The 13,639-nt window shown below is 41.5% G+C and overlaps 1 protein-coding gene across 3 annotated transcripts in view; it reads left to right on the top strand.

Moving 5' to 3' along the window:
• Positions 1–13,639, top strand: part of rsrc1 (arginine/serine-rich coiled-coil 1) — a 168,484-nt gene that overhangs the window by 45,024 nt on the left and 109,821 nt on the right. For all 3 annotated transcript variants that reach the window (XM_054743396.1, XM_054743395.2, XM_054743394.2), the window contains one exon: positions 13,002–13,038. In XM_054743396.1, the coding sequence (XP_054599371.1) occupies positions 13,002–13,038 (37 nt within the window). The remainder of the gene's footprint in view (positions 1–13,001; positions 13,039–13,639) is intronic.

The raw sequence follows: 13,639 nt of genomic DNA, 5'->3' as shown, positions 1-13,639 counted from the left end.
CAACAAATGTCCGTGTCTGTTTCTTTTTCTATGCCCATTTCTGACAACACGGAAACTATGTACAGCTTGTATAAATACCGTGGGCACTGCTGTCTAATCAACAGATAAAAGAGAAATCACTTTTTTCCCCTACACACACACACACACACACACACACACACACACACACACACACACACACACACACACACACACACACACACACACACACACACACACACACACACACACACACACACACACACACTCTCTCTCTCTCTCTCTCTCTCTCTCTCTCTCTCTCTCTCTCTCTCTCTCTCATTGGTTTAGACCAAGAGAAATCTGTCGGCGCCGAGCTGTGCCTGGAAAATGTTTTAGGGGAAAATGGCGGAGTATTTCAGTGTAGCAAATCATCTTGTTAAAATTTCAAACAGATATTAATCAGGGTGAATAATGCTGCTGGACACAATGTTATGGCACACACATTTTGGAGCATAAGACATAATTGCCGTGTAATGAGTGTGTGTTTGAGAAAAGTTTATATTTGATCGTGCAGGATGTTGGAATCTTTCGTATGTAGTGTTTCGTATACGAGCACAGCTGATATTGTTTTTTTATGCTTTTGGCAAAAAGATACTTAAAGTGTATTTTTTTTATTTGTGAGTGTTTCACAACAATCTAAACATATTAAACATGAAAAATGGTCACAACTCAAAAGCAAATTAACTAAAAACAAATTTACCTAATGAAATGGTTAAAACTTGGCAACGTTTATGTCGATATAACTAGAATCTAATTGACTTCAAAGCTTTTAAACACAGCTATAAGTCTGGTCCAGATTTTTTGTGACAGTTTCAGGTTGTCTTTATTTCTTGGAGGGTTTGCGCTTAAACAGAAAGCCTCTTTGTTGAGTTAATTAGACGACAGTCAAGTCTTTACAGTGGAATAGTTATTTGCATGCGAGCTGTGGAGTTAACCATTTTGTCCACGACATCGTTGTGTGCATTTTAGTCTTGCAGTGTTCGTTTGTCACTTTGCATTAGTGTGAGAGCGCCGTTTGCTACCTTTTGTGCCACTTTCCCTCAAAGTCTGTAGACAGACAAACAGAAAGGCATAAAGACACACATGTGCACACTCCAGACATTTCTCCCTCTAGGCCAGTGTGCAAAGTGCTCAGGGCGGTGTTGTTTTGTTTTCTGATGGACAGACAGAACGAAAAAAAAAACCCACAGACTTACCCGAGCCAGCTAATACGCCAGTTTGACACCACAGACATAGGAGAGGGGGGTAAAAAAATGGCACAGTAGAGAACAGCGTAGATGATATGAATAACAATGTACGCAGTGTGTCTCTCCGGACCTTGATAACCTGCGGACCAGAGCCCAGTGCCTGTGACAGGCTGGCCTTTGTGGCCACCTTATTCCGCCTGTACACTTGTAAGGTAGAGCCGGGATAATCGCACCTAATCTAATTAGGGCTAAAGAGGGCCATGACTGAAGCTGGCCAGGAGCAGACTGGGCACACAACACACACACACACACACACACACACACACACACACACACACACACACACACACACACACACACACACACACACACACACACACACACACACACACACACACACACACACACACACACACACCAACAAATACAGCTCAGCAGTGAAATCCAGTTTGCATCAGAAAAATAAGGTTGTCATATTGATTATGCAAATGAGGGTCTAACGAGAACTAACTGCCTCTCAGGCCAGCCGGTTACAGCTGACACAGGCTAAACAGAAGGATACAGAAAGAGGAAGAGAGGATTAGAGCAGGTTTAGCTCCGTTTGCTTTCTAACACTTTGCATGTCAGGTCCAGAGCAGCATTGTCCCTGATTCCACTTTCTCATTTGGTAAAATAAACAAACTGGCGAGGAGAACAGAAATCAAGGTCTGTGTGCACAGAGATCGTTAAAAACTATTCAGAAAGCTCGATCGAACAAACGATGTGAACAGAAGTGAGATCTTTATTATTAATGTTTGTGTGTGAGCTGATTTCAGCCTTTGAAAATACAGTTCGGCACACGGTTAATCAGATTTTTAACAAATGTGTTTATTTGTTGATAATTCAACACATGAAGTACAACACGCGTGGAAAAAGCTGTCAATCACTCAGCCTGAAACATGGAAATATTTAGCTTTTCAGTGAAACATCGAACAATCAGATCAATCAGTGACTCGTTTTGACTTTCCTTATCTGCCTAGTTACGTGTTGTTGATACAAGGCTATTATTAACTATGTGTGTGTGAATTGTATGCGCTGCTGGTCGCAGCCATATTGCTATTTCCCTATCTACTTTTATAGAAAGGCCTGTGTATTCTCTGGATGAGGGTGTGATGCACTATTGAAGGGCAGGATAGAAACTGATTACCTTGTTAACTCCTGGCACCCACTGGCAGCTTGAAATAGACCTGAGCACCAGGGCCTGATTTGCAAATGAATTACCCCCGTCGCCCGGCCCTCCCCTTCCTCTCCCCTCTGTTTCCCCCGTCTTCCTCCCTCTCTTGTGTTCTTTTTTCTTTGTGTGTGTGTGTGTGTGTGTGTGTGTGTCCATTCAGTGCCAAGATCATCTTTTATATTGTGCCATGACAGATGCTGTGCCGGGCTGCCATTGTTTCCCATCAGTTTTTCAGGGGCTGCGAGGAGAGCCAAAAGATTTCCACATGTGACTTTAACACAAGCGTCCCTCCTGTCATACAGCACAGTGCTTCATCCTTTGTACTCCACTATTGCAATCTACATAGTTTTGGAGCAGGCAGAGATGTTTTGGACGGGCATTGTCTCATTCTCAATAATGGAGAGGTATTTCTTTGATTAGGATGGGTGATAATAGGGACGGATGAAAAGGACCTCCTGCTATTCAGGAAAACCTCGAGGAAATTGCTCTCTGTCTCCCTTTTTTCCTACTCCACCTTTGACCTTCTCTTCTATGTTACACACCTAAATAAAGTCTGGTTTCATTAAAACTTCCCTCTAATAGCTAACTACAGTCAGCACTGAATAGGTGTGGATAATGACAACTGGTAGTTATTAGCTGAAGATACAAAATCACAAAAAAGTGAGATTTTCTGCAGAATCACACTGGATTAGCATGTATAACTTGTTTGTGACAGATTATTTACATAATCAGGTGGACTAGTTGTGGATGTTTTCCTTATGCAGTTAAGTCACAGTGACTTCATTTTGTCACACAACACAATTGAAATCGTTTTGAGGTGTTTTGGAAAGCATTTTGCAAATGTTTTTCACAACCAACACGTCCACAGCTTGAAAGGGTTTCCTGCAGGGGGACCTTTTTTTTTCTGTTTCTTTGTCCATTCATTTTTGTTTCCAGCTCAACCAAAAAGTTGCAGGTACCAACATGTGGCTGAAGTAAGCACTTTTTCTTTTTTGGCCTGTTTTGGTCTTTCCTCAGCCTTGATTGTGTAGTTTCAGGCATGTTTCTCAGTGTTATGCCTGCCTGTGCAGCCTCAAGATGATTATCTGAGATCATTTTGAATAATTGTAAATGAAGTCATGAAAAGAAGAACTAGGCAGTTTTGACTTGTTTTTAGCACCCCCTAGTGTCTGTTTGTAGAACCAAAAGCAAAACCTATCTCCTCGCTGTGCATCCATCTTTTTAAAACCTTAATCTAACGTCTAAAATGTCTCCCCAGCCTTCCTTAGCGTCTAGTAATTCATCACTAAATTAAACAAATCTGCTGTTTTCATGATCTAAAATATGCAGGAATTGTGCTGGAAGCAGATTTCAGCACCAGGTATGTCAGCTCAATGTTTTCCAGGTCCCAACAGAGCAGCCCGCCAGTCTGAAATTGCTAGTGGAATATTCTGGTCACGGGGGCCATAGGGGCTGGGTGGCCTTTCGTTAACCCTGTAAAGCAGGGCTATTCAATCCCGGGCCTCAAGGGCCTGTATCCAGCACGTTTTAGTGGTTTCTTTAGTCCAACACACTAGATTCAGTGGTTCAATCACCTGTGCAGCAGCAGATCATCTGGCTCAGCAGAAGTCTGTTAATCACCTGCTGATGGATATCAGGTGTGTTGAAGCAGAGTTGAAACTGTAACGTGCTGGATACTGGCCCTCGAGGCCCGGAATTGAATAGCCCTGCTGTAATGGTCATTTTAGCACATCCTGGCTCAAGAAAATGACTTAAAAATATGATAAAATTGCAAAGTATCCCTTTAAACTTATCTTGCCTCTTTTTTCTTTAACCCCAAAATCTATTGAATCAGCTCAAAGCTTACTTAGGATTTCTGGTTTTCTCTAACTTGTACTCATCAGATTTTACTGTTGCTAACATATTTTTTCATTATTTTATAATTGACAAACAAATTAAAGGGGAGTGTTTGGTGACATTTAGTCATTTTTTACTCACCCCGTATGAACAGGTGTGTTCTGTTTAAGAAGCCAGAAGTTGCTTTAAATCAGCGTCTTTTTTTGTATCTTTCTTCTCCTGACTGTTTTATTGACTGCACTTCAACCCCCCCTCTGAGAAACATAAAGTGCTGAATTTGTTAGCTGCCTTTTTAATGGACTGCCTCACGCTACCATTTTGGGATTATGCTAAAGTACCCCCCCCCCATCACCACCACCACCAGAAAGAGGGCGGCTTATTCCCTCCCAACTGTATGCCTGTTTGTGGATTTACATAGAAAGCATGGGGAGATACGTTTTTTGTTCTGTCTTAAGTGTTCTGCATTAAAGACTGACAGCTCCTGACTTACCCCTGCATTATCCCGTTCTGTCAGTCTGTGAGTTTGTCCCTCTAACTTCCTCTTAGCTGTATTAAACCCTGAGAGGTAGCTCTGATAGCACATACAAGAATACAATTTCAATTTCAATTGGCAGCTCTGTTAAAAAGGGACTATGGAGATGGCAATCAGGCCTGAGGGAAAGCTGCACTCCATGCTTTAGCTTGGCTGTGTGTGTGTGTGTGTGTGTGTGCACGCGCATGCATGTGCATTTCCCTTCCTGTTCTTCAGTTGCTCAATATCAAGCTTTCACCTTCTAATAGTTAAACAGGCAGATGTCACTGATGCAGGCTGTGTATTTGGGGATTGTGCATCCTGTCGGAATGTGAATGTGTCCCCATCACATTGAGTCTTTAATAAATATGCCTGCCATTTTATCAGCAGTCAAACAACATATGAGGGCTCAATGACACGCTTGACAAGGCATGCAACTGTGGTAAATGGGATGCACACACCATCTCTGTCTTACACACACACACACATGCACACACTTATGAGTGATGTCTCTTTCATAGCGCCGTAGTGTCCTGTCTTCCTTCGCTGCTCCTTTCTGGTTCCCTCCTCACAATCTCACTGATATCAGCTTGAGGGCTGAGAGGCTGCTCGGGGCTGAAAACCATTTTTGAAGGAATCCAAGAAAAATGGATCTTCCTGCCAGTATCTTACTGGGCTGCGACTGTTGGCACCTAGTTGGAGACTTGAAATTGCAACAAAAAAAAATCACTCTGGATTGGTACTTGCAATACTTTTGCAACATTTTGTATACATTTTCAGGTCACGTGGGGGGATTTGACATAATTTCAAACATAAATTGCTTCTTTTACTCCTTATTCAAGCCACCTGTTGTTCCTAGGGACACACTGATGTCCTCAAAAGTGTTTTTGTTGTCCTTAAGATGTAGATAAACTGTTAAGTGTGGAACTGATGGGCTGGCTCTTGTGTGTTTCACCAAAACTGACGTGAGAACATTCTTTGCTGCTATAGGTCCAGTTACGGGACATTTCTGGGAGGAGGGAAGATGACGGGGAAAATATTCCTGGTTGAGTCTCTAAGCCTTTGTCTCCATACAAAAATGTCCGTTTAAGGAATTTTGTAAGAGGTCAGCGTATAGTGACTGTTTTGACAAGTGAGCGACGTCATTGATCATCGCCAAATGACGCTTGCAGCAGCAGAGAATGATGGGAGACTGACAATGTAAGAAGCAGGGATGGTTGCTGTGTTTCTGTTTGCTAAGCTATACACAGCAATGAACAAAAGAAGAGTTCCTCTCGGAAAGGAAATCTTTTTTTGCCAGCAATTGTTCCAGTTTTACAAACGCCAAGTTAATCAGAACTCCCACCCAGCTACTCTACCTGGCCATTTGTGAGTTCATACCCCAATCAGGTCCTTGTTTGGTACCTGAAAGGGCACAGTAAGTGGTCCATTCGCGCCGTTCCGCTGAAACTGAGACACACACGTATGTCCAGTAAAAATACCAGGAATGTCACATAACGGAAACGGGCCTTGTGAATGTATTTTATCTTTCAGGTAACTGTCCAAAGTGAATTCATGTTTGGAATCTATAGGAATATTATCCTTGGACAAAAAATGAAAAGACAGATAGTTGAGTAAAATTTAGAGATGTCCGATATCATCAGTCTACCGTTAATATCGTAATTAAAATGTAATATCTTATAATGACCCAACTTTTACATAGCGTACACATATTATACATGATAGGAGATATGTGATGTTAGTACCCTAAAAAGTTTTAGTTTATCTTATTTTTGGTTTTAGAGGGTTGCCCTGCAAATATTATCAGTTTATATTGATATCGGAAATTAAGAGTCAGACAATATTGGTTTATCGTATATCAACAGAAAAGCTAATATCGAGCTTCCCTAGTCAAATGTGAAAATGTATTATGATATATATATATATATACATATACATATATATATATATATATATATATATATATATATATATATATATATATATACACTGTATTTTATGATTTAAAACCAATAATGCCAATCTTGGTTAGCTGGATTGAAGTAGAGGTTGGTTAATTACCCACTTTGTGACTGAAGTATAAATTTCACATTTATGTTGGAATGTCTTTGGGATGCTTAAAAACTGGAAGAATGATTTGTGATTAATTAGTTGTTTTTTTTACCATTCCTTGGTCACAAATATTTTATATTTAGCAGTTAATGAAGTATGAAAGGTCCACAAAAACAGCTGTTTTGCATTTTTTATTGTTAAATATCAACTACTGCTATTGCTCTGCATCTTGCACATTCCTACAGGAGACAATCAAAGCATTGTGAGTTTTCCATGGTAAAAGTGGCCAGTAGTGGACAGACAGCAAAAGGGTTAAAGCTTTCTCGTTCAGGACAGCAGGTCTGAGAGGTAATGCATGGCTGATGAGTGCTGGGCTAATGGGCAGCTCTGTTAGCTGGAAATCAAATGACTGCCTCTGCATTTTAAGTCCCTCTGTCGCCTCCATTGACTGACTAAAGATTCATCTCTGTCATGTCAAAAGGTGGTGGGGGAGGTGAGGGGATTCAACTAAAGAGAGAAATAGAAAGAAAAACAGAGGGTGAGGGAGAGAAAGGGAGGGCATCATAGAGGAACCTGAAAACCTAATGCAATTATTAGAAACTTGACCACAAATGACAACTCATCTGGCGCAGGCTTTGTAATTAATTGTCTGCTAGCAGGAGTGCAGGGGCACGTGGGGGTGAGGGTGGTTCAGGGGAGAGAGGGAGAGACAGAAAAGGGAAGAAAAGGAGAGGCAGACTAGTGATTGAAAGAGGGCAAAATGACAGGCGAGGAAAGATAGAGGGAAAGAAAAGAGGTAAGATGAGGCAACGGCTTAAAGATTGTCATTAGGGAGCAGGGGAGACAAAAAAAGGATTTGGACACTGAAATGGAGCATGCACTGTGAATGATGGAGGTAGAGGGAATGCGGCGAGAGAGTCGGCAAGAAGAGAAAAGGTATTGGAGTGGATAGCAGAAGGAGAGGTGAGGGAGGGAAAAGGAGCTGGAATAAGAAAAGCAGCAGAGTGTAGACAGCGTGATGGATCCAACAACCATGTTAAATTGGTCAGTATTGACCTTGCCAAGGCTCACTTTAACACTCACACTTGTTTGTCCAGTTTAACTTAATTGACCACAGATAACTAATTACCGTTTCCTGGAACAGCAGTACATTACTCTCCGTCTCTGTCCTTCCTTGCTCACTTGCCATTTTCTGTCAGGTTTTCTGTCTTGCTGCCTTGCAGCACTTTGGAAAAGGAAAACAGGGTTGGGCATGAAACATAAGACTTATTCAAACGTTGATCATTTAAATTATCCTGCGTCAAGGTCTTCCTTGCAACAAACAGGGAGGACAGCTCATACCTGACCAGTATGACCAGTACAAATTTTTATTTTTACTTCAGTATGAGTTCTGAATATCCTCAACTCAAAAATGTTTTATTTACAGCTTTAAATTTAAGATTTCTTATTCCCAGGAATTCCCAACATATGATTTTAAGCACTTTTAGAACACATATTGTTATGGCTGTGATTGTTTATTAATCACTTTTTCGGGCATTGAATATGAAGCTGTTTAATGATGCCAGCTGTAATTTTGTTGCATAAAAGTCCTTGGACAATTACGTCACCAACTCTTATCTCTAAGGTCTTCTGTGGCATCTGGCATCAACCCCTCAGATGCTTTGAGTTCCTTTAACTTGTAAGGTGGCATCATCATATATCAAAAACTGTTTCTCCAGCACATCCCACAGCTGCTCGATTGATCCGAGGTCTGGAGAAGTTTTAGCGTAAGTCGAGACCTCAAACCCATTGTTCTGCTTCTTAAACCATTCTTGGTGTATTTATTTTGTCATGGCATATTATTCGGCTGAAAGAGGCCACCTCCATGATGGATTGCCGTTTCCAGGAAGGACTGTACTTGGTCAGCAACAGTGTTTAGGTTGTTGGTTCATGTGAGACAAACATCCACATGGTTTTTAAGCTAAAAATGCTCAAAGTATCACACTGTTGCCATCAGCTGGCTTTTTAGTCTGCATGTTGGAAAGGAAAATGTGATTCTTAGGACTGGGCCACCTTCTTCTGGTGCTTCATTTGTTATGCCCACTTGTCCAGCAGATGGAGGGTCATAAGAAGCCGAACCAGACTGTTGGTATACAAGTAATTATGTAACCTTTATGTTGAATCTACAATAACGTTCTAGTTGTTTGAGCTAAAGGAACCTTTATCAGACAGCATTAACTAGACCTAACCATAATACAAGTTGATGCCTTTCTGGTTTTGCTTTCTTCCTCACCACTTCAGACCAAGGTCTCTCCTCATTGATTGTCAAGACTGGAGTACCACGATAGAAGTTTCTAGCTATTACAATTTATCCCATTTTTGTGCAGCTAGAATACGTCTCTGTTAAAAGTCATCTGAGCAACAAGTAAAAAACTGATGGCTGGTTGGTCCATATCAGTATACAAGAATCTAGACCATCATTTGCCGAAGCAAAAATAATTTTGCTTTGCATGTTGGTCTAGCAATGCTCGATTGGAACTTCCACAGCCCCAGTATTATGGCTGGCCAATCACAGCACATTTATTTAGAAAAACAATGTATTTTTGTCTTCTTCTCTGCTTCTTCAAAGATGTATGCTGGACTGCCTCGTTGACTGACATCTGTAGCAGTTCAGTCGCGGTACCAATCACTATATCTGTTTGGTGGGCCAATCACAGCCCTCTGTCATAGTCAAGTGGACGGGATGTTAGTGTGGCTGAGTGAAACTAAGATGGAAACAGTTTGGCGATCCAATCACAGTGCTCTACTGGTTTTGTGGGCCAATCTCAGGACTCTGTTGGTGGGCAGGATGTTACAGATAAAACAAAGACGGTGACTGCTAGTTTGAAACCGCTTTGGCATCAACTTTGGACTATTTTGATTTGGGCTTTTCTTTGAGTCAAGAGATGGAGGTACTTTAATTTATTTAGAAAAAGGATGTATTTACGTCTTCTTTGACGGAGGATTGCGGAATGCCTCGTTAAATGACATCCGTAGCAGTGAGAACATCACGTTGTATGCCGTCAATGGACTGTGGCCAGACTATATATTCACATATATACAACAGTGTGCCAGGCTACCATATCAGCATAATATCCAAACTTAATAAAAAGATTTGTTAGGATTTCATTGCTGGTCTTGCATCCAAAATATCATTAGCAGAAGAAAATAATGTCAAAAAATATTGGTTGGTTTATACTTAAAGAGCAAGTCAACCCCTACCAGATTCTAACTCCACTCCCACTTCATGTTTGAAAAATGCAACAAATGCTGTTTCCTGGCAGACCGAGGGGGCGGAGCTGCTAACAAATACACACACACACAGGCTCACGACAGCATTGTGACATCATAATGTATCAGATGACATCATACTATACCTCTTAGCCAATAGCGGTGGCAGATTTAAATTAGAATACAGTGGAGAGTTTTTACCTGACAACGGCACAACACTGCCAGTTTTAGGCAGAATATTTAAATTTTAACAAAGATGCACTGAAGTGCCAAATTATTGACGACACGTGTGTGCAGCACGATTAGACACTTGTTTATTTAGTTTATCAGCAAAAAAAAGTTTATTTGGGAGTGACTTGCTCTTTAATCTCACCACAAACTCAATCAATTTACTTCAGAGCAGGTAGATTTTGAATAAAAATTATAGTTTCTTTAAATTATGTTGAAATAAAGGAAATCCATTCCACACCTTGAGAACATCTCGATCTTTTAATGGGACAGCAGTAGCTCAGGAGGTAGAGCGGGTTGTCCAGTAATCGGAAGGTTGCAGGTTCAATCCAGGCTCCGACCAGAGAATTCTCCTGTTGTGTCCTTGGGCAAGACACTTAACCCGCCTTGCCTGCTGGTGATGGTCGGAGGGACCGGTGGCGCCAGTGCTCGGCAGCCTTGCCTTGCCTCTGTCAGTGCGTCCCAGGGCAGCTGTGGCTACATCGTAGCTCATCTCCACCAGCATGTGAATGTGTGTGTGACTGATTGTGTTGTGAAGCGCCTAGGGGGGTTTAAGAAGGCGCTATACATATACAGCCATTTACCATTTTACCATTTTTGCCGGTACATCCGAGTATATCGGCTTCATTCTTCTGTTTCCATGTCTGCGCTTCCCGTCCTGTTCCAGCTCTCCCCTCCCTTTTTCCTGCTGTGTTCTGGAGCTGTAATGCGCTCCTGCGGTTGTAGTAAGCAGGCCATAGTGTCTCTGAGGCCTTGTGCTACACCACCATTACTATCTAGCCTGCATCCACTACAAATTGGATGAACAGGCACTGACACATTTTCAATATTATTACATTAAACCAAGTGGATTTTGATTGATAACCTAATATTGGCCTAATGCAAAACATCAATCATTGCAAGTATATTAATTATTTAATATTGTGGCGTAATTCAGAAATCGATGCTGCCTCTGCGTTGAAGACACACGCGCTGAGGAGGGAAGAGAGAGATAGGAGGAAAGGAAAACTCTGTCCCCAAAGACCTCGGCAGATTATATGATGTTTTGAAAAGAGAGACGAGGATGTAAAATCGTGTGTGTGTGTGTTTGCATGTCTAATGGATAGAGCGATCCCCTTGGCCCCAGTGCGGACAGCACTGGACAGCTTGCCCTTGATGAAGTCAGAACAACAGATGAAAGAGAGAGATTAAATGTATGTGAAGAGGTTAATAAAATGAGGGGGGAAAAAACAAGAAAAGGAAAAAAAAAACGTTTAAATGAGTGAGGAGTGAGATGAACAGGAAAAAGAAAGGAAATGAGTAGAGGAGGCAGGATCAAGCGCTCCGTCTCCCCTGTGTTGGATTGTTTCTCACTAATTGTGCTTCATTAGCGGATTACACACACTGTCACCACAGTAACAAATGTCTTGCTGTCTAGTTGCTGGGCTCCCGTCATGTATAATGAATGTGGCGGGGTGTTTGTCAGAATGTAATCTAATTACAGCTAGATGAAGTTTGCCTTAAGTGGTTGACTTGTGCAGAGTAAACAAGTAAACATCGTTTTCTTTTTCTGTTTGACATTTCAGCCCTTTTAAAAAATTTGATGACGTGTGGTCATACGGGACATGGATGGACAGATGCACAGAGGAATATTGGGGGAGGAAGTTGGACATTGGGATAGATTAGACAGTATGTAATTTTAGAGATGGTGTAGATTTACACCGTGATGCTGCCAGCTGCATTAGCAACTGAAGCTTGTCGATAAGCTGTACTCCTCTCAACACACACACACACACACACACACACACACACACACACGCACACACACACACACACACACACACACACACACACACACACACACACACACACACACACACACGCACACGCACGCACACACACACACACACACACGCACGCACACACACACACACACACACACACGCACACACACACATGGTAAAATGCCACAGCCTGGGTGGAGTTGTCAGCAATGGAGGCCAGGATTGGACGAGGGGTGCTGGGATCGGAGATGGGGGCTGTTTGTGTTCTCTTGATCTTTTGATTTCCACTGCTGCAAATTTGAAATGTGCCAAAATTGCATCTATTATTTACTGCCAATTTGCTCTTTTTAAAACAGACCGCTCCCCACTCCTCCTCCACTTCCTCGGCTCGCCGTTCGGCTGTTGCTACCACGATAATCATACACACATTTTTTTGTAAATTAATTCACATATAATAAGCTCCCTGCTCTTTCTTTGTAGTTGGAAATCATCATTATGACTGCCAGCAGTGTGGTGACAATATTAGTTAACCTCTGTCTGGTGTAAGATGCAAAACTGTGCATACAGCCTGAAAGGTGAACAGTTGGGTTCAAACCTCTATTTGTTTATTTCCTTTTGATTATCCAAAACCTCCTTGATGTAGTTTAGATCATTTTCCCTGATTATATGATTAGGATGTTTTTGAGTTGTAAACTGCATCGTAGTTGGAGCTGAAATTAGTCGACTACAGAAAAATAATCTGCTCCACAGCAAAACACTACTTTTTTTTCTTCAGATTTTCTTTCTTAATTTTTGCAAACATTTTGTATAATAAGATAAAAAAAATTATGACATTTTACTATTGTTTTAGTATGCTGAGAAATTGAAGACAAGCACATCTAATCATTAAGTGATTTCTTTTGTTGACTATTTACAGTTGCAAATGTGTTGTTTTTTTACAGGGACGCGGAGAACATCAAAAGCAGTTTACAGTATCTGGTGAGTTCTATTCAACACACACACACACACACACACACACACACACACACACACACACACACACACACACACACACACACACACACACACACACACACACACACACACACACACACACACACACACACACAGAGTTTTATTTCAACATTCTTAATGAAACTCCGGAGGAAAAAAGACTGGTAGGTTGTGGATATTGCCATCCCGAGGGCCTGATCTTGTGATCATATTGTCATTTTATTCATTTTCATTGCTTCCTAAAACACACACACTCAAATAATCTTATATTAATGAGTATTTGAGTGTTGTTGCCTGTATGCGTACCTGTTGGCTCCACCTCAGATGAAAGGAAAGCGTTTACTCCTTAACCAGACACTGACTTTGTGCTGCTCCTCCCGTCAGCATGAGGTCTTTCCTCAGTCTCCTCCTGTCCATGAAGCCAGGACTTGCTGGATACGATCTCCTGGGACGAGGCCTGAAAATTTTATGACTGTAACGTTTCCAGGGTTTCTCCGGCTACTTGCTTTAATACAGGGTCATAGTGCCATGCAACAAAGTGAAAAGGTTTTCTCTCCTCTTTTTGGGTGGGAAGAAACCGCGGTTT

The sequence above is a fragment of the Nothobranchius furzeri genome, chromosome 13 (genome assembly GCF_043380555.1).
Source record: "Nothobranchius furzeri strain GRZ-AD chromosome 13, NfurGRZ-RIMD1, whole genome shotgun sequence".
Classification (NCBI taxonomy): Eukaryota; Metazoa; Chordata; class Actinopteri; order Cyprinodontiformes; family Nothobranchiidae; genus Nothobranchius; species Nothobranchius furzeri.
The sequence above is the reverse complement of the archived record's forward strand: the minus strand, read 5'-3'. Positions and strand labels throughout refer to the sequence as shown.